This window comes from Haliotis rubra, unplaced genomic scaffold (genome assembly GCF_003918875.1).
Source record: "Haliotis rubra isolate DU_JTF1 unplaced genomic scaffold, ASM391887v1 Scf470, whole genome shotgun sequence".
Taxonomy (NCBI): domain Eukaryota; kingdom Metazoa; phylum Mollusca; class Gastropoda; order Lepetellida; family Haliotidae; genus Haliotis; species Haliotis rubra.
The window spans coordinates 475,072-496,986 of record NW_025767158.1 but is presented as its reverse complement, the minus strand read 5'-3'; the positions used below and the strand labels follow the sequence as shown (position 1 = coordinate 496,986).

Genomic DNA, 21,915 nt, shown 5'->3' with positions numbered 1-21,915 from the left:
ACACTTCTGTTGATATGTTTCATTTTGTCATCAATTTCAGAAATATCATCGGTATGTTTCATTCAGAAATATATATTTACACTTGTTGCTATGTTTCAATTTGTCATCAATTACAGAAGCAACATTATTTACACTTCTGTTGCTATGTTTCACTTTATCATTAATTTCAGAAATATCGTTATTTACACTTCTGTTGATATGTTTCATTTTGTCATCAATTTCAGAAACATCATTATTTACACTTTTGTTGATATGTTTCATTTTGTCATTAATTTCAGAAACATCGTTATTTACACTTCTGTTGATATGTTTCATTTTGCCATCAATTTCAGAAACATCATTATTTACACTTTTGTTGTTATGTTTCATTTTGTCGTTAGATTCAGAAACATCATTATTTACACTTCTGTTGATATGTTTCATTTTGCCATCAATTTCAGAAACATCATTATTTACACTTTCGTTGATATGTTTCATTTTGTCTTCACGAATATCAACAGCATCACTATTTATAATTTCATTGGCTTCAACAATTTTATCGTCAATGATGTCAATAGCATCAAGACAAACCACATTATTTTGGTCTGCAATATTAACATCACTGTGTTCAGGGTACACATGAGAGCCATTGCAAATGAGAGTCATTGATGTATTTGCTTTGGCAATACTGACTAGGTATTGATCATATGTGGCAATACTGACTAGGTATTGATCATATGTGGCAATACTGACTAGGTATTGATCATATGTGGCAATACTGACTAGGTATTGATCATATGTGGCAATACTGACTAGGTATTGATCATATGTGGTCTCAGTATTTTGTACTTCTGTCTTGAATGAAAACTGGGGTATTTGCTGGTCATTTTGGAGGTTTGGAGTTCACATGAGTTAGTGTCATATTGTTCTGTTGGATAATATACAGAGGGGGATGCAGGCCATGTAGTACTGACTGACTCAAGCTCCTGCCCACCGACGTCCCCCTACGTGGGTTTCTGTATGGGATGGCTGGGTCCCTGGGGTACTCTGTAGGGGGGAGGGACAGCGGACTGGAGGGTATTCTGAACATACAGCTTGTCTACTACAATCACTGCCTTCTTCCCGCTTTTCCTAGCCTCCCTCAACAGAGGCATCAGAACATTCTTTCTATAGTCACTGATTTCTTCCGGGAATTGTTCCACAATATGGAATGGTTTTCCTTTCAACATTTTCCCACATTTCTTAACACTATCTCTCTCTTTTGTGATAAGAAATTTTGCAACGATGGATCGAGGTCTGATAGACTCCCCATGATATCGTGGACTGCGTTTAGGTCCTATTCTGTGAACACGTTGAAATTGAATCTTGTCACCATCCTCATGCTTTAATTCATCTTTGATAAAGTTTCTCAGTACTTGTTCACAGTCTTCGAAAGGTTGAGTTGTTGTAGCTACGTACTCAGGGATGTTGGTGAATATGAGATTGTCTCTCATAGATCGGCAACGTTGGTCTACGAGGGCTTCACGGAGGCTTAGATTGTTATTTGGGCTGCTAGCTGACTGGGCCCTAATATCAGCGATTTGTTTTTCCATTTCCACTTTGTTCAGTTTTAGATCATCATAACTGTCACTGAGAAACCTTGCGCTTTCTTCCAAAGCATTGACCCTTTCTTTAACATCGTCAATATCTTTCACTTTTAGTTTCAAGTTAGCAATGTTTGTCTTAATGTCATTCACATCTTTCACTATTGAGTCCAACTTAGAAAGTTTGTCATCCATGGACTCTAACCTGGCCAAGATGGCTGCCGAGGTTGAGTCAAGGCAAGGGCTGGGGGGTAGAGGTTGTGCGAGAGGGTTGCAGTGAAACGGTACCTGACTTATATATTGTCCTTGTGGGGTAGTGAAAACAGTCTGCTGGTTGGGCGTGTAGATAGTCTGGAGAGATCCTCCCACGATGTTGGCTGTCAACACTCAACAGCACACAAATATTCCAGATTCTTGTCTGTAGGCATCAATCTTATAAAGAAAATAGTTGCCGCCCTCTGTTCTTGTAAACTTGTCCCCCAATTGGATTTGGGGTTTGGTGGCGTATTTGAAAAAAACCAAACGTTATTGATTCCCTTACTTATTGTGGCTTTAGCGGCAGCTGGTATTTTTCAAATGTGGCTTCCCTTGGCGGACAACGATACATCTACATTGTTACCTCGCCCAGTGGATCAGTGTGGCCTAGGTTTTCTCCCTATAGGGAGTACACAACCAGTACTGGGCTAGGAGACACCACATGTGCTTCTGTGTGGATCAGAACCAAAAGCCGGGAAACAAACGTTTCTGAATGGGGTCACCCCAAAATATAACATCCGTGACAGACGTTGTGTAAGTGCATATTATTTGTTAGTCTGTCTCAGAGTCCCTAAACCGTATTATTCCCCCTTCCGACCAGGACCGCGTTTCACAAAGCTCTCGTAAGCCTAAGATCTCGTAACTATTCTCGTAGCATTCGTAGTCCCTATGTTACGGTATAGGAGGTACGAATACTACGAAAATAGTTACGAGATCTTAGGCTTACGAGAGCTTTGTGAAACAGGGTCCTGACCTCTAAAGCCTTAAATGAAGCAAGTCTAGATTTCCTCACGTTTTGAGCTCCTTTTCAATTCAAAACGGATTATTTGTTTCCATCAAGATTATATATATTCAGAGACTAAGGGTTGGTCTAAATATTTGTGAGTTGTGCGCTGTACCCAAAACCCCCCTGAACAGTTTGTGGTCACACAGTATCAAGTTGCTGAAATCGAACATGTACCTCAACATATTCCCAGGTACAACCAGAATCTATTAACCTGTGTTTGACTATAGGTCAGTCAGCTGACCCTGTTATTGTGGACATAAACCATCACAGAGGGCACATCAACTCATGCTCCACTCGTGAGCAGCGAACAACTTATAATATGTATATTGATATGAGAGAGAGAGAGAGAGAGAGAGAGAGAGAGAGAGAGAGAGAGAGAGAGAGAGAGAGAGAGAGAGAGAGAGAGAGAGAGAGAGAGAGAGAGAGAGAGACGCTCAGCAATATTCCACCTATATGGCGGCGGTCTGCAAGTGATCCAGACAACCCAGTGATCAGTAGCATGTGCATCGATGCATCGATCTTTATAATTGGGGTACAATGACGTGGCAACCAATGCAGCGGGTCTCTTACGACAAGAATGGGTTGCTGAAGACCAATTCTAACAAGCATCTTCACGGATGGATGGGTTTAGAGAGTGTTCACATAGGGAGAATCGGATGTGAGATTGAGGAGAATGAGGGTATGCAATGTACAAAACCAGGATAATTTGAGTGGGTATGGTTTTACGAAGCGGTTAGCAATATTCCAGCAATATCAGGGCGAGGGACATCAGAAATGGGCTTTACTCATTGTACCCTAGTCTCACAGTCCCTGAACCACATTAATTTCCCTACTGCCAAGCCCTCTCTGCAGTGCTAAAGCCCTAAATAAAGCAAGTCTAGATTTCCTCAGGTTTAGGCTGAATCTCTGGTCTCCCTAGGGCTCCTTTTCAATATAAATGGGCTTGTTTGTTACTATCAAAATTATATATATTCAGAGACTAAGTCTTAGTCTACTTGTACCCATGCATGTGGGGAATCGAAGACGGCTCTTCAGCATAATGAGTGAACGCTTTAACCACCAGGCTACCCTACCTCCCCTTGAAATGCAGGACAACATTTTTTTTAAAAAAAAAGACATAAAATCCTCACTCTGTTGTAAAGGAGGATCTAACGAACATCCCCTGACATATCGAAGTCAGTATGTCCAATGGAAGAGAAGAGATTGGGGCGAAGGCTGTATTTTTCACCCCTTAATAATGCAGTCATTTTTATTTTTATTATTTTTGTTTTAGAAAATGAAGTGTTTACTTTGTTGTATTTCAGACATGTAGAACATCATTTGTGAAAATGACATCGACGTGTTCCGAAGATTTGGAGAAGAATGGATTCTCAAGATTTATTGCTGACGGACACTGTTTATCGTTACGACGTTTACATAAAGACTTTGCAATTCGACACCTATGTGCACTAGGTCTCAGACACTACCTTGAACTTCGAACCTTTACCGATATTTTGAAACCTCGAGTCTATTTACAGCCAAATGTCATTGTCCGGGAGGTTTATATGTGTTGAAATATATACCCCAATAAAGTACCTTTACGTAAGCACCTCCAGGGCCGGACCCAGAGGGGGGTGCGCACCCTGAAGAGCATTTCCCCCTGACCTGTGGACTTCATGATGTGTGCCCCTCTTCTCCAAAATCCTTGATCCGCCCCTGACCTCTCACACATAACCACACCTGCCTGGGTCGTAGATACGTGAGCCTTGTGTTCAAAGTGAAAAGCGCGTAAGTGCTGAGGGTGGGTGGGGGGAAGTGGATGATGCTCATGCTATCTATCCACTGCTGGATAACTCGCCCAAGACTCGATTATTTACAGACTGGCATGATTACGTGGATATGTCGATTTTGCCGACAATAAAACAATGTTCATATCGTTTGTAGATTATCCAAGAAGTGAGTTTGCTTTGACAATGTGATGTGAGACATCGCTTATTTGCTTTGCAGAGTTAGCGTTCCAATGCTAAACACACCAGTATAATCATTACAGATTCCCGCCCTATTCCAAACTGAGTTCCGTCTCAATGATGTGGCCGTCATCACTGTACGGAGATTCATCCTTTAGATATGCCAGGATTCTTTGACCAAGGACATAGCAATCAGAGCACCATGTGGATTAGCATGGTAACCATTTTGGCTAATTTGGAATAAAGAATACGGAACAAGTAGCAAAATAACTGTTTATATACTCGGTGGACCAGTACAACGGCATAGCCCAGATGAAAACTTAATCTCTGTTAGTATATATTTTTTTTATAGAAACACATGTCTATAGATGAATAATGAGTCATCCTGCGATGTGAAATTCAGGAAAAGTTTGGCTTGTTTCTTTAGGGCTTTTGCAGTCAATACATAAAGTGATGGGCGGAAGGAAGTAATATGGATCAGCGACTGTGAAACAAATTGGAAATCAACATAATGAACATAACAGAGGGATGGCTTTGCAGTTTGGACGTGAAACACATTTTACAAGACATGGCTATTATATGGTGATACCTCTTCAAACATTCTACAACCTATAACTGCCAAATAGTATGATGGCCTTTTCGACGAACTGTTATATTTTCCCCATAAGCTCTAGTGACTCTTTTATATGTAGCGCTTTGAGCATGCTCTGGATGGACTATGGCGCACATGAAATAGCCATTTATTATTATCATGATCATGATGATGATGCAATAACATGTGGTGGCGCGTGGTCCTGTGCTCAATGCTCAGGTCACAAATCGGTGAAGTTAAGCAGCGTCGAGCTCGGAGAGTCCTTGGATGGGTGACCGTGTTTGGCAGCTTGACTCCTGAGAGTTTCTAGGACTTGAGTCCTGCCCCACAACGAAGCACATGTGACACATGTGGTCTCACCTTAGGCAAGTGAGTTTGTTCAAAATTGCCTCTGTTCACCCAGCAGGAAAATGGGTACCCGGTGGAAAAAAGTCATATGACTATAACCTTCTAGCGCCTAACAGGCAGCTTGTGTTATCCGGGGTAATAATGTGCTGTGCCTTGATTGATATGAGCATACCTAGTGTGGAGTTTGGCGCTATAAATGGACACATTATTATTATTATTATTAACACTGAAAATATTATTTACGTTGTGTCAGTAATATTCAAGCAGTCCAAGAAGAAATATGATGTATGGTAGTACGTAAACTCTACAATAAAACTCCTGTAACAGTATATATGTGCATGTGTTAGGTGACTAGGTCACGCGTTATGAGATTATGTACATAAATATTCTTCATTTTTATGCGTTCTATGCATAATGATATTCCATGAACGTAGACTATGCCAGTTGCCATGTTGCCCACGTACAGTTGGTTGACCAACACATATTGTGAATGACCAAGCTGGAAGGGTAAGTCGTACTGGTATGAATTGCGTGTTCATGAACTGCTTCCACGACCTGAAACCATACTCCTGGTACACTGGCACATTTCATTAGCTGTTATTGTTCTGGAATGGATAACTTTAGTTTGATATAATTAATAGCATGCGGTCATGTATTAACATATTAACATATAAAGTATATCTAACGCTCTTAACGTCGATTGCTTTTTGGTGTTTTCTATTTTGTTTTGTTTTGTTTTTATGTAGTGTAACACGTAGTAATTTAAGCGTATAGCGTGGCGGGGATATGTGCGTATGTGTGTATGTGTGCGCGTGCGTGCGTGTGTATACATGTGTTTCTTCATTTAAATGTACAATAGTTTCAATGGTAACAAAGTTTGTGTTTCCACTTTTTCCCAAGAAAGACCATCCATCTGGGACCGCACTGAGACATGGCTTTTTGAATACACACAACTGCGCGTTAGGCTACATCAGTAAACCACATTTTGTACCATATTGTGGTCAGGGACGGATACAGCTTTTGAGAAAGTGTGTGTGTGTGTGTGTTTGTGTGTCGGTATAACGTGCGTGCGTGCGTGCGTAAATCAGGAAGAAAGGAGGGTGCACACTTCATTTTCACGAGAGTTTCAATGGCCATTTAATTAACTTTCAAGACAAAAGGAGGGAGGGGGGAATCCCATCAGCCAGTCTTATTCGACTTAACCCCTGTTTGATAGGCAGTCTAGACGTTGTCGAATATATAAGAAACCTTTATATGACAAACCACTTCCAGTTTATAAAGTTTGGCGACGTTTTTACCTGGACTAAACTACGGTTCTAACGAACTCAAAGGGACCACTAATTTGAGATCGGTATAACCGTAGTGCACTAAATCATGAAGTCTAAAGGGGAAATGATCCTCAGGGACATTGTTTCGGGGGAGAAAGGGGGATGCGCACCCCGCCTCTGGATCCGCCCCATGACTACATATCAGTTGTGGCGCGGTCGGGTAGCCTAATTGTTAATGCGTCCTCTCATCACGCTGATGTGACAAATATTGCTCGTTTGTTGCTAAAAGCGACGTAAACCATACTCACTAGATCACCCACATACCAGGTGTATTGCTGGAAAAAATCAAGACGATGTAACAAGCCTTATTTTTACAGCTTCAGTTTGACCTAGATCGGAACAGTTTAACACATCTCCCCCAGCCCGGAAAGTGTCGACTGACTGATTCCATTCAAATTCATAACGCAAAACCTGTACCTGCATATAGCAAGACTACAACTCAAATCAACAGATGGTTCAGAAAGAAAGAAACATCACGTGACAATCAAAGTGCTATGTGGATTATATTCCTGGACTGGATACTCTTGCACTGATATATACAAGTATATGCATGATCTTGGCGCATTTGGGGCGAGGGATTGGATGAGAGAACTTAGAGAAAATCTATGACCAAGTTGCCTCCCTTGATTGTCTATAATTTGACAAGTGCAGTGTCGTAAGTTCATTGCCGACACAATGGATCCAATAGCAGAAGTTAAGATGTACGAGGACTCCGGCGACCTTCTGCCGCTAATGGTTGGAGGCCCCGGGCCCGACACGCTCCAAAACTGCAAAGAAATATTCACGAAGGCCACCGCCTCGGTGTTGGTGAGTGTTTTTTCTAACAATAAATACTAACTGTTAATTCAGCTTGCTATCGTTAGTCTCCGTGTGAGCTTATTTCAATAATTTGTCCACGCTGTTGAGTTTGGTATTGTGGGTGCAGAACGAGGAGAGTGTTTTACTATCTTTGCAGGCGCACTATTATCTATTATCTGTCCGGACTATCTCACACACGAATGCACGAACGCGCACACAAATGTAAAACCCCATTTCGCCTCACCTCATCATTGTCAAAAACACACAGCACAAGTCAGCATTTGGCAAACTAAAAAACTGTTCATTCCACTATAGTGACTATAGTGTGTCATGTGATCACTTGGTGAGACTATAGTGTAATATGTGATCACTTGGTGTCACTACAATGTAACATGTGATCACTTGGTGTGACTATAGTGTGTCATGTGATCACTTGGTGTGACTATAGTGTAACATGTGATCACTTGGTGTGACTATAGTGTAACATGTGATCACTTGGTGTGACTATAGTGTGTCATGTGATCACTTACTACGATGTAACATGTGATCACTTGTGTGACTATAGTGTGTCATGTGATGTGATCACTTGGTGTGACTATCACTTCGGTGTGTCATGTGATCACTATTGATGTGACTGATGTGATATAGTGTAACATGTGATCACTTGGTGTGACTATAGTGTGTCATGTGATCACTTGGTGTGACTATAGTGTGTCATGTGATCACTTGGTGTGACTATAGTGTAACATGTGATCACTTGGTGTGACTATAGTGTAACATGTGATCACTTGGTGTGACTATAGTGTAACATGTGATCACTTGGTGTGACTATAGTGTGTCATGTGATCACTTGGTGTGACTATAGTGTAACATGTGATCACTTGGTGTGACTATAGTGTAACATGTGATCACTTGGTGTGACTATAGTGTAACATGTGATCACTTGGTGTGACTATAGTGTAACATGTGATCACTTGGTGTGACTATAGTGTAACATGTGATCACTTGGTGTGACTATAGTGTAACATGTGATCACTTGGTGTGACTATAGTGTGTCATGTGATCACTTGATGTGACTATAGTGTAACATGTGATCACTTGGTGTGACTATAGTGTGTCATGTGATCACTTGGTGTGACTATAGTGTGTCATGTGATCACTTCATGTGTGACTATAGTGTGTGATCTGACTATAGTGTCATGTGATCACTTGTGTCAGGTATCCAGTGATCACTATAGTGACTATAGTGCGTCATGTGATCACTTGATGTGACTATAGTGTAACATGTGATCACTTGGTGTGACTATAGTGTGTCATGTGATCACTCTTATGTCACTATAGTGTGTGATCACTTGATGTCACTATAGTGTGTCATCTGACTATAGTGTGTCATGTGATCACTTGGTGTCACTATAGTGTTACATGTGATCACTTGCTGTGACTATTGTGTAACATGTGATCACTTGGTGTCACTATAGTGTGTCATGTGATCACTTGGTGTTACTACAGTGTAACATGTGATCACTTGGTGTGACAATAGTGTAACATGTGATCACTTGGTGTCACTATAGTGTGTCCTGTGATCAGTTGGTGTGACTATAGTGTGTCATGTGATCACTTCATGTGACTATAGTGTGTCAGGTGTCCACTTGATCTGACTATAGTGTCATGTGATCACTTCATGTGACTATAGTGTGTCAGGTGTCCACGTGATCTGACTATGGTGTGTCAGGTGTCCACTTGGTCTGACTATAGTGTGTCAGGTGTCCACGTGATGTTACTATGGTGTGTCAGGTATTCACTTGATGTGACTTTAGTGTGTCAGGTGTTCATTTCATCTCACTATAGTGTCAGGTGTCCACTTGATCTGACTATAGTGAGTCATGCGATCACTTGATGTCACTATAGTGTGTCAGGTGTCCACTTGATCTGACTATAGTGTGTCATGTGATCACTTGATGTCACTATAGTGTGTCAGGTGTCCACTTGATCTGACTATAGTGTGTCATGTGATCACTTGATGTCACTATAGTGTGTCAGGGATCCACTTGATCTGAGTATAGTGTGTCAGGTGTCCTCGTGGTTGACTATCGTGTGTCATGTGATCACTTGATCTGACTATAGAGTGTCATGTGATCACTTCATGTGTCATGTGATCACTGTCCTGATCTGACTATAGTGTCAGGTGTGATCACTTGATCTGACTATAGTGTGTCAGGTGATCACTTGATCTGACTATATGTGTCATGTGATCACTTGTCATAGTGTGTGATCACTTGATCTGACTATAGTGTGTCAGGTGTTCACTTGATCTGACTATAGTGTGTCATGGGATCACTAGATCTGACTTTAGTGTCATGTGTTCACTTCATGTGACTATAGTGTGTCATGGGATCACTTGATCTGACTATAGTGTGTCGTGTGTTCACTTGATTGTGACTATAGTGTGGGATCGTGTGTCCACTTGATCTGACTATAGTGTGTCATGTGATCACTTGATGTCACTATAGTGTGTCAGGTGTCCACTTCATCGGACTATAGTGTGTCAGGTGTTCACTTTATCTGACAATAGTGTCAGGTGTCCACTTGGTCTGATTATAGTGTCAGGTGTCCACTTGATCTGACTATAGCGTCAGGTGTCCACATGATCTGAATGGGTGGATTGTTATTGAGTGAGTGAGTAGATCTTGAATGAGTGAGTGGGTTGAAAGTGAATGAGTGAGTGTATGGGTATTGAGTGAGTAAGTGGATCTTGAATGAATGATTGGGTGGATCATGAATGAGTGAGCGGATCGATATTGAATGAGTGAGTGTTTGGATATTGAATGAGTGAGTGTGTGGGTATTGAATGAGTGAGTGGGTGGATCATGAATAAGTGAGAGGGTGGATATTAAATGAATAAGTTGGAGGGTAGTGAGTGAGTGAGTATTGGTAAAGAACGTATGAATGGGGATTGTTGAGTGAGTGAGTGGACCTTGAATGAGTGATTGTGTGGGTATTGAATGAGTGAGAGTGTGGGTATTGAATAAGTGAGTGGGTGGGTATTGAATGAGTGAGTGGGTGGATCATGAATGAGTGAGAGGGTGGATATTAAATGAGTAGGTGGGAGGGTAGTGAGTGAGTGAGTATTGGTAAAGAACGTATGAATGGGGATTGTTGAGTGCGTGAATGGACCTTGAATGAGTGAGTGGGTGGGCATTGAGTGAGTGAATGAGTGGGTGGGTGGGTATTTAATGAGTGACAGAGTGTATGTAGTGAGTAAGTGGTGGACAGGGCGGTAGGGTTTTTGAGTGAGTGGATTAAGTGACTTTGAAGGTCATTTTAAAGTTGTTGAAAGAACAACCTCATTCTTGCGGAATACAGGAAACAGAGACTGACCCGACACAGGCATTCCGATATGCAGATGAACAAGGTGACCAGGAGTACCGAGATCAACTCGCCAAGTTCCTCTCCAATGAGTACAAAGATATTGTTACCAGGTAAAGTCACCTCACTCTACTGCCCAATGATAACAAAAATAGTGCCAATAGCTGATGACAACTAACTCCCATCTCAGGTCTTCAAAGATACTATCAAAAGTTAAGGCTATCCAACTCTACTGTCTGCAAAGTTATGTCCCGCACCAAGAGCCAGTGATCCTTTGGGACCTGAATGAAATGGGGGATTCCTTGGTGCCCAAACATTTGTTATCCCTGAGTGTTAACTCCAGGCCTCGATTTCTCGAAACAAACTTAAGTTTCGACTTAAGTTAGATGTTTTACTCAAATTTGAGAAAACACAGGAAAGTGCATTTCCCAGAATGAACTGAATTGATATTAAACTCAAACTTAGTAGACAATTTGAGTTTGGTGGCTAGATTACTTAAGTTGTTTTGGGCTTTTATATTAAGTTTGTTTCGAGAAATCGGGCCCAGAACTCCTAAGTGATATACTATAACTGTCTTGAAGTCTGTGAGATATAAGGTATCTTTAATCTGGCCACCATTATTTATACATTCTGCAACACATTATCATTCAGTTGACCACGGCGTGTAACCTACCTGATTGTGTATTGTTGGTCATACCACTACTAGATGTATTGTGTATTTTGTTGTCAAGGTAACCTATCTGATCGTGTATTGTTGGTCATACCACTACTAGATGTATTGTGTATTGTGTTGTCAAGGTAACCTACCTGATCGTGTATTGTTGGTCATACCACTACTAGATGTATTGTGTAGTGTGTTGTCAAGGTTACCTACCTGATCGTGTATTGTTGGTCATACCACTACTAGATGTATTGTGTAGTGTGTTGTCAAGGTAACCTACCTGATCGTGTATTGTTGGTCATACCATTACTAGATGTATTGTGTTGTCAAGGTAACCTACCTGATCATGTATTGTTGGTCATACCATTACTAGATGTATTGTGTATTGTGTTGTTAGCTCGGAGCTGATGGTGACAGCAGGGGCAACCCAGGGCCTCCATTTCTTGGCATCACTGTTGTTCCATAAACACAAAGTGGCATTTGTAGAGGATCCGACGTACTATGCTGCACACACAATGCTGCGGTATGACCTCGAGATGAAGGTAGTTCCTGGTGAGTCTTGGAACATGTAGTGATTTGTGTATCAAACAAAACAAAACAAAATTCTAGACGCATCTACAATGATATTTCAATGTAACCTGAGGGAATGCATTTGGTCTATCAAATAAGAAGGTCAAAAGTCAAAGGTCAAGGTCATCAGAAAAAATAGCTCTTCTGGTTATGTTTTCACAGAAGTATAAACTTGATTCTACTGAGTCAACTCCAAAGGCACAGCCAGGTCAGGGTAGTTGAAACGTTACGTAGGCGAAGTAGTGAGTATGTACTACATACATTTGTGCCATTATCTTTGACATGGTTTCATGAATTCATTAACTGGATTTATCTTATTGAAATTAACTAATGCTAAACTCAAAGTCAGTTCATGTTGGAAATTGTAGAAATGTTAAAGTTTCTGATTCTTGACAGTTTTCATCTGCACTGTAATAGAATTATAAACATGGTGAGTAGTTATTTCTGATCTTATAGTTAAGTTGGTGTATGAGGTTTCTGTCTTGGCACAGTGCCAACGGATGCAGATGGAATCGATACCAATGTTCTTGACAAGCTATTGTCTGAACATCGTCCAAAGTCCTTTACTGTTACGCCGGAGCAGCCATTTTGGGCAATGATCTATGTCATCCCAGTCTTCAACAACCCAGCAGGACAGTGCTACTCAAAAGGTGGGTTATATCCAACAGGGGGAGTTATATCCTACAGGGTAGAGTATATCCTTTGTGGTAGGTTATATCCAATAGGGTGAATTATATGCTACACTCCTTTGTGATATATCCTTTGTGGTTGATAATATCCAACAGTCTAGGTTATATCCTACAGGGTGGAGTATATCCTTTGTGGTTGGTTATATCCTACCGGGTGGAATATATCCTTTGATGTTGGATACATCCAACAGTGTGAGTTATATCCTACAGGGTGGAGTATATCCTTTATGGTGGGTTATATCAAACAGGATGGGTTATATCCTGCAGTGTTAAGTATATCGTTCGTGGTAGGTTGTATCCAATGGGGGGACTTATATCCTACAGTCTGGAGTATATCCTTTGTGGCAGGTTATGTCAAACAGAGTGAGTTAAATCCTACAGGGTGGAGTATATCTTTTGTGGGAGGTTATATCCAATAGTGTGACTTATATCCTACACTCTTTTGTGATATATCCTTTGTGGTGGGTTATATCCAACGATGTGAGCCAGTGAAGTATATCCTTTGTGGTGGGTTATATAGAAACAGTGTGAATTACATCCTACAGGGTGGAGTATATGTTATGTCCAACAGGATGTATTTTATGCAATGTGACTTGCTATGCTCTGTTTCAGAGAGGTGTGGTGAGATGGTGTGTGACTTGCTATGCTCTGTTTCAGAGAGGTGTGGTGAGATGGTGTGTGACTTGCTCTGCACTGTTTCAGAGAGGTGTGGTGAGATGGTGTGTGACTTGCTCTGTTCTGTTTCAGAGAGGTGTGGTGAGATGGTGTGTGACTAGCTCTGTTCTGTTTCAGAGAGGTGTGGTGAGATGGTGTGTGACTTGCTCTGCTCTGTTTCAGAGAGGTGTGGTGAGATGGTGTGTGACTTGCTCTGCTCTGTTTCAGAGAGGTGTGGTGAGATGGTGTGTGACTTGCTATGCTCTGTTTCAGAGAGGTGTGGTGAGATGGTGTGTGACTTGCTCTGCTCCGTTTCAGATGTGTGGTGAGCTGGTGTGTGACTTGCTCTGCACTGTTTCAGAGAGGTGTGGTGAGATGGTGTGTGACTTGCTCTGCACTGTTTCAGATGTGTGGTGAGATGGTGTGTGACTTGCTCTGCACTGTTTCAGAGAGGTGTGGTGAGATGGTGTGTGACTTGCTCTGTTCTGTTTCAGAGAGGTGTGGTGAGATGGTGTGTGACTAGCTCTGTTCTGTTTCAGAGAGGTGTGGTGAGATGGTGTGTGACTTGCTCTGCTCTGTTTCAGAGAGGTGTGGTGAGATGGTGTGTGACTTGCTCTGCTCTGTTTCAGAGAGGTGTGGTGAGATGGTGTGTGACTTGCTATGCTCTGTTTCAGAGAGGTGTGGTGAGATGGTGTGTGACTTGCTATGCTCTGTTTCAGAGAGGTGTGGTGAGATGGTGTGTGACAAGCTCTTTTCTGTTTCAGAGAGGTGGGGTGAGATGGTGTGTGACTTGCTCTGCTCTGTTTCAGATGTGTGGTGAGCTGGTGTGTGACTTGCTCTGCTCTGTTTCAGAGAGGTGTTGTGACTTGGTGCGTCATGCCAGACAGCATGATATACTGGTTGTTGCTGAGGACATATACAATTTAGTATACTACGGGGAAAACATTCCCAAACGTCTCCTGGCTTATGATAACAAGTATGTATCAGAAACTGGAACAAAATAGCAGTTGAGAAATGTGATTATCAATGCAAATTCTGATTTCTCAGAGGACAATATCCATCATATCTCTATAGCTGGACTGACCATGATATCCAAAGGCAAGTAAAGTGTGATATTTTCTCAGTCCTTGTGGTACATTTTTAAACATTTTAAAATTCTGGTTACCAAATGTTGATGCTCAAGCTATGATGAATTGCTGAAGATCATACTATGGCAATCAAAACCTGACGATCAAAACATAATTAAATTCTGGTGATCAAACAAATGATCAATGTGTCAATCAAAACATGGTGATCAAACTCATGATTAAAACAGGGTGATCAAATATTGATCATTGATAACACAATTATGGTGATCAAACAATAATGATCAAACTGTCGATCAAACAATATTAAGTAAACTCTGACGTTTTACAGACAGATGATGAATGGCCATGTTTCTGCTGTAGATCACACCCTGACTACATGGGCAATGTTGTCTCCAACTGCACATTTTCCAAGATTCTGGCTCCTGGGCTCCGCCTTGGGTGGCTGGAGGCTCCAGAGAGGGTCCTTTGTGTGTTGAAGAAAAGGTAAACACTTCCCAATGCACAGTGATAAAAATGTACATGTAATATATAAAATGGTGTCATGGGGGGAGTGGGCTGGGGAAAGCCGTGCTCTAGAAACCACAACTGTCTCTGCAAAAGGTTCAATACAAGTTATTATTATTATACCTATCCAGGCAACTAGTTTAAGTACATGCTCAAGGTGCTGATATTTTTTTCCCCTCGATCACTGGATGTCAATCTTAACGGCACATCGTATTATCAATCTTAACTCCCTGGGGATCATGCAACTCTTGCAGCCCCTAGGCGCACCGAGTTATGGCGGCTTTCTCATCCTTACGAGGTACCCATTCACAGCTGGGTGGACTGGGACACAAAGTCACAGTACTTTGTGCAAGTTGTTTAGCTTTATGCCGTATTCCAGCAATATCACTGCAGGTTATACCAGAAATGGGCTTCACACATAGTGTTCATGTGGGGAATCGAACCCAGGTCTTAGGCGTGGTAAGCAAATGCCTTAACCACTAAGCTACATCACCGCCAAACAAGTTGTTGGAAAGGAGGCAGGGCGTGATTCACGTTGTACTTTTTATATATTCCAGCCATATAAGGTTTTGCTTGCAGTGTCTTAATACTGTCTCTGAGTCTGTTCATATCCAATAAGTTTCAGTGTAGAAGAGGGGCTTTCCAATAAGTTTTAGTGTAGAAGAGGGGCTTTCCAATAAGTTTCGGTGTAGAAGAGGGGCTTTCCAATAAGTTTTGGTGTAGAAGAGGGGCTTTCCAATAAGTTTTGGTGTAGAAGAGGGGCTTTCCAATAAGTTTCGGTGTAGAAGAGGGGCTTTCCAATAAGTTTTGGTGTAGAAGAAGGGCTTTCCAATAAGTTTCGGTGTAGAAGAGGGGCTTTCCAATAAGTTTTAGTGTAGAAGAGGGGCTTTCCAATAAGTTTCGGTGTAGAAGAGGGGCTTTCCAATAAGTTTTAGTGTAGAAGAGGGGCTTTCCAATACGTTTTGGTGTAGAAGAAGGGCTTTCCAATAAGTTTCGGTGTAGAAGAGGGGCTTTCCAATAAGTTTCGGTGTAGAAGAGGGGCTTTCCAATAAGTTTCAGTGTAGAAGAGGGGCTTTCCAATAAGTTTCAGTGTAGAAGCAGGGCTTTCCAATAAGTTTCAGTATTTTGTTGCAGTAATGTGTCGTGGAGTGCAGGCAGTCTGAACCACTACGCCTCCAAGTTAGCAGCAGCCGCCTTGAAACTGGGCTTACAGCAGAAACATGTGCAGACAGTCAGACAGATCTACAAGGTAGACACTCATTAAGATACTCAGACAGATCTACAAGGTAGACACTCATTAAGATACTCAGACAGATCTACAAGGTAGACACTCATTCAGATACGCAGACAGATCTCAGAGAGTCAGACACTCAGGCATATCTACAAGGTATATCTATCAGACAGATCTCAGAGAGTCAGACACTCAGACAGATCTCAGAGAGTCAGACACTCAGGCAGATCTACAAGGTAGACACTCACAGTCAGATACTCAGACAGACACTCTCAGACAGTCTGAGTCTGACACTGATATAGATTTACAAGGTAGATACTCAGACAGATATCAGAGAGTTAGACACTCAGGTAGATCTACAAGGTAGATACTCAGAGAGGTAGACACTCAGTCAGATACTCAGACAGATATCAGAGAGTCAGACACTCATATAGATTTACAAGGTAGATACCCAGAGAGTGAAACACTCAGACAGATTTACAAGGTTAATACTCGGAGAGTAGATACTTAGAGAATTAGATCCTCAGACATTCAGACAGTTCTACAAAGTAGACGATCAGACAGATTTACAAGATAGATACCCAGAGTCAGCCCCTAAGACGCCCAGACAGATCTCAGAGAGTCAGACACTCAGAAAGATTTACAAGGTAGATACTCAGAGCGTCAGACACTCAGAAAGATACTCAGACCAGATAGATTCTACAAGTAGACACTCAGACACTCAGACAGATTTACAAGGTACATACTCAGAGAGTCAGACACTCAGACAGATTCACAAGGTAGATACTCAGAGAGTCAGACACTCAGAAAGATTTACAAGGTCCGAGTAGCTACTTAGAGATTTAGACCCTCAGACATTCAGACAGATCTACAAAGTAGACAATCAGAGAGATCTACAAGGTTTACACTCATACACTCAGACCTGCAAGGTGGATCAGTTATTTTCAGTGCAGTATCCTACATTTTGAATGAAATAATGATAAAATACCCTACTCAAAGGGGTTAAAGAACACCTAGAACTATAGTTCATAGGTCTTTGAACACAATACGGGTACCTCTTAGTTGTTGGTCTTCTCCAACTTTAGTTTTTTGTAGTATTTTATTTCAGCCTTTTTCAGGAAAAGAAGTCATGAATGAGCATTTATTTAAAATTGTATGAGTCATGATAACTACTTTCCACCATTGTAGAACAGGATGACGTTTATGTGTGAGACTCTCCGGAAAGGCCTGCCACCTGGTGCCACGTTTACACAACCACAGGTTAGTGACATTCTAGCGGTCCATACACGTTAATGTTTAACTCAGTTTCTGATATTGATCGTGGTATTTACTTTTATTTACACACAAATACATCAAGGAACATTTTGTGATGTTTCAACAATTCCATTCAGAAATTAGTATGGTCAAGTAGTCAGTGTGTTCACCTGACTTCAGCTTGGTTGTATGTTATATTCCCTGTGTTAATACCATCTGTAGGGGCGATAGGTAGCCTAATGGTTAAAGCGTTCACTCATCATTCTGAAGACCCGGGATCGATTTTCCACATGGGTACAATGTGTGAAGTCCACTTCTGGTGTCCCGCACCGTGATATTGCTGGAATATTGCTAAAAGCGGCTTAAAACTAAACTCACTAATACCATCTGTAAACTCTCTGGTCCTAGAGGCATTATTGGATTTCTATGTAGATTCAGGCTTCCCAGGTCAAAAACTCCGATCTGTAACAGAAATACAATTTTTTTATGAAAATGTAAAAAATACAATATATAGCCTATATTTGAAGAGGATCTGCAAAAAATATATAGTCTTGATTTGGTTCTTTAGGCCAGACCAATTTTATTTCTTGTTTTACGGATCCGCCTGTCATATTCTTTCAAGAATAAGAAAAAAAATAATAATTAATTTTCCCCACTCAAAAAATAACATCATAATGTTTTCATTGGCCAAAAATGTAATCATACAAGAAATTTTGTTTTCAGATTGTTTTTTGCCCCATATTCACTTCATAAATTGCCAAAAGTAACATACTTTGAGTATTTAGAAGGAATATTACTTTGACTGGTGACAAAAATCCGTAAAACAAGAAATGAAATCGGTCTGGCCTCAGTTAATGGTGAAAATGGACAAGCGGTGTTCATTTGGTAGATAATTGCTAAAATAATGTACAGAACAAGGGAGGGACTCTATTAGACACTATACCCATGAAGATCAGGGTTAGAATTGGTCTTCAGCAACCCATGCTTGTCTTAAGAGGCGACTAACTTGATTGGGTGGTCAGGCTTGCTGACTTGGTTGACACATCATTGTATCCCAATTGCTTTGATTGATGCTCATGTTGTTGATCACTGGATTGTCTGGTCAAGATTTGATTCTTTATATAGACCATCGCCATATATATAGTGAGTACATAGATGACAGTTTCCTTCATGATGACTGAAATGACTGGTCCCTGACCTGTTATACTGTGTGGTAGGGAGGCTTCTTTGTGTGGGTGAAATTACCGGAAGCTGTTGATGCACTGCACCTGCTGAGGATGGCCGCAAAAAAGTACAAGATCAGTTTTCTTCCAGGATTTTGGTGCGTATGTTTTACTTTGTTTATTGTAAGGGATGTTCAGTTCTTTTGGAATGTAAAAATATATTTCTGCATGATTTTCCACAACTATATTTATTGTCATTTATTTTCACGGTTTAGACTCAACTTATTTCAATTGATCTTTGTTTTGCACCAGACTTCTTCCACATTGGGGCGATGGGGTAGCCTAGTGGTTAAAGTGTTCACTGGTCATGCTGAAGTAAGTGAGTGAGTATAGTTTTCACCACTTTTAGCAATTTTCTAGCAATATCACGGCGGGGGACACCAGAAATGGGCTTCACACATTGTACCCATGTGGGGAATCGAACCCAGGTCTTCAGCGTGACGAGCGAACGCTTTAATCACTAGGCTACCCCACCTCTCACGCTGAAGGCCCGGGTTCGATTCTCCACATGGGTACAATGTGTGAAGCCCATTTCTGGTGTCCTCTGCCGTGATATTGCTGGAATATTGCTAAAAGCGGCGTAAAACTAAACTCACTCACTCACTTTTCCACATTGAGATGCTAGATGTATGGAGAAAGAGGTCATGTGGTACCCACAAGTATAAATTGCACATTATTAACCTCCAAAAATATATATAAGAAAGTATGTCACTCCCTATGCAGTCAGTACAGAAACAGCTCACAAGAAACAAGAATATTATTTATCTGTCCTTAAGACAGAACCTTCATTAACTGACATGCACTCAACCATGTCCCTAAGTCTGATCTGATCCATTTGATCACTTATTAAGTGAGGTGAGGTGAAATTGGGATTAACCTCGTGCTTGAGAATATTTCGCTCATATGATGACGTGCATGCGTCTGTTTGTGTATGTGCGGCTGCTTGTACTAGCCCAGACTGAAGCTGGTTTTATAGTGCTAGCCCACTGAGATACCATGCCGCATTGAAGCATGAATACCCCACTCAGACACATTATACTGACTCGAACCGACCAGTCCTTGTTGTACCCATTAATGCCGAGCGCCAGGCAGGGACCAACAAGTACCATATTTTAACGTCTTTTGGTTTGACGTGGTCGGGGATCGAACCCGCGACCTTCCGCTCTCCGGGCGGACGCTCTAACCACTACACCACAGAGGCGGTCTCACTTATTAAGACCAGCATTGGGTCTACAATGCTTACCAGGACTTGTGATTAAAGTCAATATTTGACATAAATAAAATACATGGTGGTATAAACAGGTGTCAGTAATACTGTGTTAGAAGTTTGGTTTGATCTAATTATTCGTACGTCTTCATTAGGGCTGTCAGCATTCATCAATGTATTGATGCATTGTGAACTGAACTTGACAAAATGTGACACCCTTGTAACCCATTCCTTGTAGTTTAACCAATGTAACCTGATCCTTGTAGTTTAACCAATGTAAACTGATCCTTGTAGTTTAACCAATGTAACCTGTTCCTTGTAGTTTAACCAATGTAACCTGATCCTTGTAGTCTAACCAATGTAACCTGTCCCTTGTAGTCTAACCAATGTAACCTGTCCCTTGTAGTTTAACCAATGTAACCTGTTCCTTGTAGTTTAACCAATGTAACCTGTTCCTTGTAGTTTAACCAATGTATCCTGTTCCTTGTAGTTTAACCAATGTAACCTGATCCTTGTAGTTTAACCAATGTAAACTGATCCTTGTAGTTTAACCAATGTAACCTGTTCCTTGTAGTTTAACCAATGTAACCTGATCCTTGTAGTCTAACCAATGTAACCTGTCCCTTGTAGTCTAACCAATGTAACCTGTCCCTTGTAGTTTAACCAATGTAACCTGTTCCTTGTAGTTTAACCAATGTAACCTGTTCCTTGTAGTTTAACCAATGTATCCTGTTCCTTGTAGTTTAACCAATGTAACCTGATCCTTGTAGTTTAACCAATGTAACGTGACCCTTGTAGTTTAACCAATGTAACGTGACCCTTGTAGTTTAACCAATGTAACCTGATCCTTGTAGTTTAACCAATGTAACCTGTCCCTTGTATTTTAACCAATGTAACCTGATCCTTGTAGTCTAACCAATGTAACCTGATCCTTGTAGTTTAACCAATGTAACCCATTCCTTGTAGTTTAACCAATGTAACCTGTCCCTTGTATTTTAACCAATGTAACCTGTTCCTTGTAGTCTAACCAATGTAAACTGATCCTTGCAGTTTAACCAATGTAACCTGATCCTTGTAGTTTAACCAATGTAAACTGATCCTTGTAGTTTAACCAATGTAACCTGATCCTTGTAGTTTAACCAATGTAACCTGTCCCTTGTATTTTAACCAATGTAACCTGTTCCTTGTAGTCTAACCAATGTAAACTGATCCTTGTAGTTTAATCAATGTAACCTGATCCTTGTAATCTAACCAATGTGAACTGATCCTTGTAGTCTAACCAATGTAAACTGATCCTTGTATTTTAACCAATGTAACCTGTTCCTTGTAGTCTAACCAATGTAAACTGATCATTGTAGTTTAACCAATGTAACCTGATCCTTGTAGTTTAACCAATGTAACATGTTCCTTGTAGTCTAATCAATGTAACCTGTCCCTTGTAGTCTAACCAATGTAACCTGTTCCTTGTAGTTTAACCAATGTAACCTGTTCCTTGTAGTTTAACCAATGTATCCTGTTCCTTGTAGTTTAACCAATGTAACCTGATCCTTGTAGTCTAACCAATGTAACGTGACCCTTGTAGTTTAACCAATGTAACCTGATCCTTGTAGTTTAACCAATGTAACCTGTCCCTTGTAGATCTAACCAATGTAACCTGATCCTTGTAGTTTAACCAATGTATCCTGTTCCTTGTAGTTTAACCAATGTAACCTTATCCTTGTAGTTTAACCAATGTAACGTGACCCTTGTAGTTTAACCAATGTAACCTGATCCTTGTTGTTTAACCAATGTAACCTGTTCCTTGTAGTTTAACCAATGTAACCCATTCCTTGTAGTTTAACCAATGTAACCC

At 40.9% G+C, this 21,915-nt stretch overlaps 1 protein-coding gene across 1 annotated transcript in view; it reads left to right on the top strand.

Moving 5' to 3' along the window:
• LOC124290665 (uncharacterized protein YER152C-like) overlaps nucleotides 1-21,915 on the top strand; it is a 30,003-nt gene that overhangs the window by 5,544 nt on the left and 2,544 nt on the right. The window contains exons 2-10 of the mRNA XM_046727457.1: nucleotides 7,136-7,625; nucleotides 10,980-11,095; nucleotides 12,041-12,195; nucleotides 12,705-12,863; nucleotides 14,409-14,532; nucleotides 15,005-15,127; nucleotides 16,283-16,397; nucleotides 17,568-17,639; nucleotides 18,851-18,954. Of these exons, the coding sequence (XP_046583413.1) occupies nucleotides 7,494-7,625; nucleotides 10,980-11,095; nucleotides 12,041-12,195; nucleotides 12,705-12,863; nucleotides 14,409-14,532; nucleotides 15,005-15,127; nucleotides 16,283-16,397; nucleotides 17,568-17,639; nucleotides 18,851-18,954 (1,100 nt within the window). The 5' untranslated portion in view covers nucleotides 7,136-7,493. The remainder of the gene's footprint in view (nucleotides 1-7,135; nucleotides 7,626-10,979; nucleotides 11,096-12,040; nucleotides 12,196-12,704; nucleotides 12,864-14,408; nucleotides 14,533-15,004; nucleotides 15,128-16,282; nucleotides 16,398-17,567; nucleotides 17,640-18,850; nucleotides 18,955-21,915) is intronic.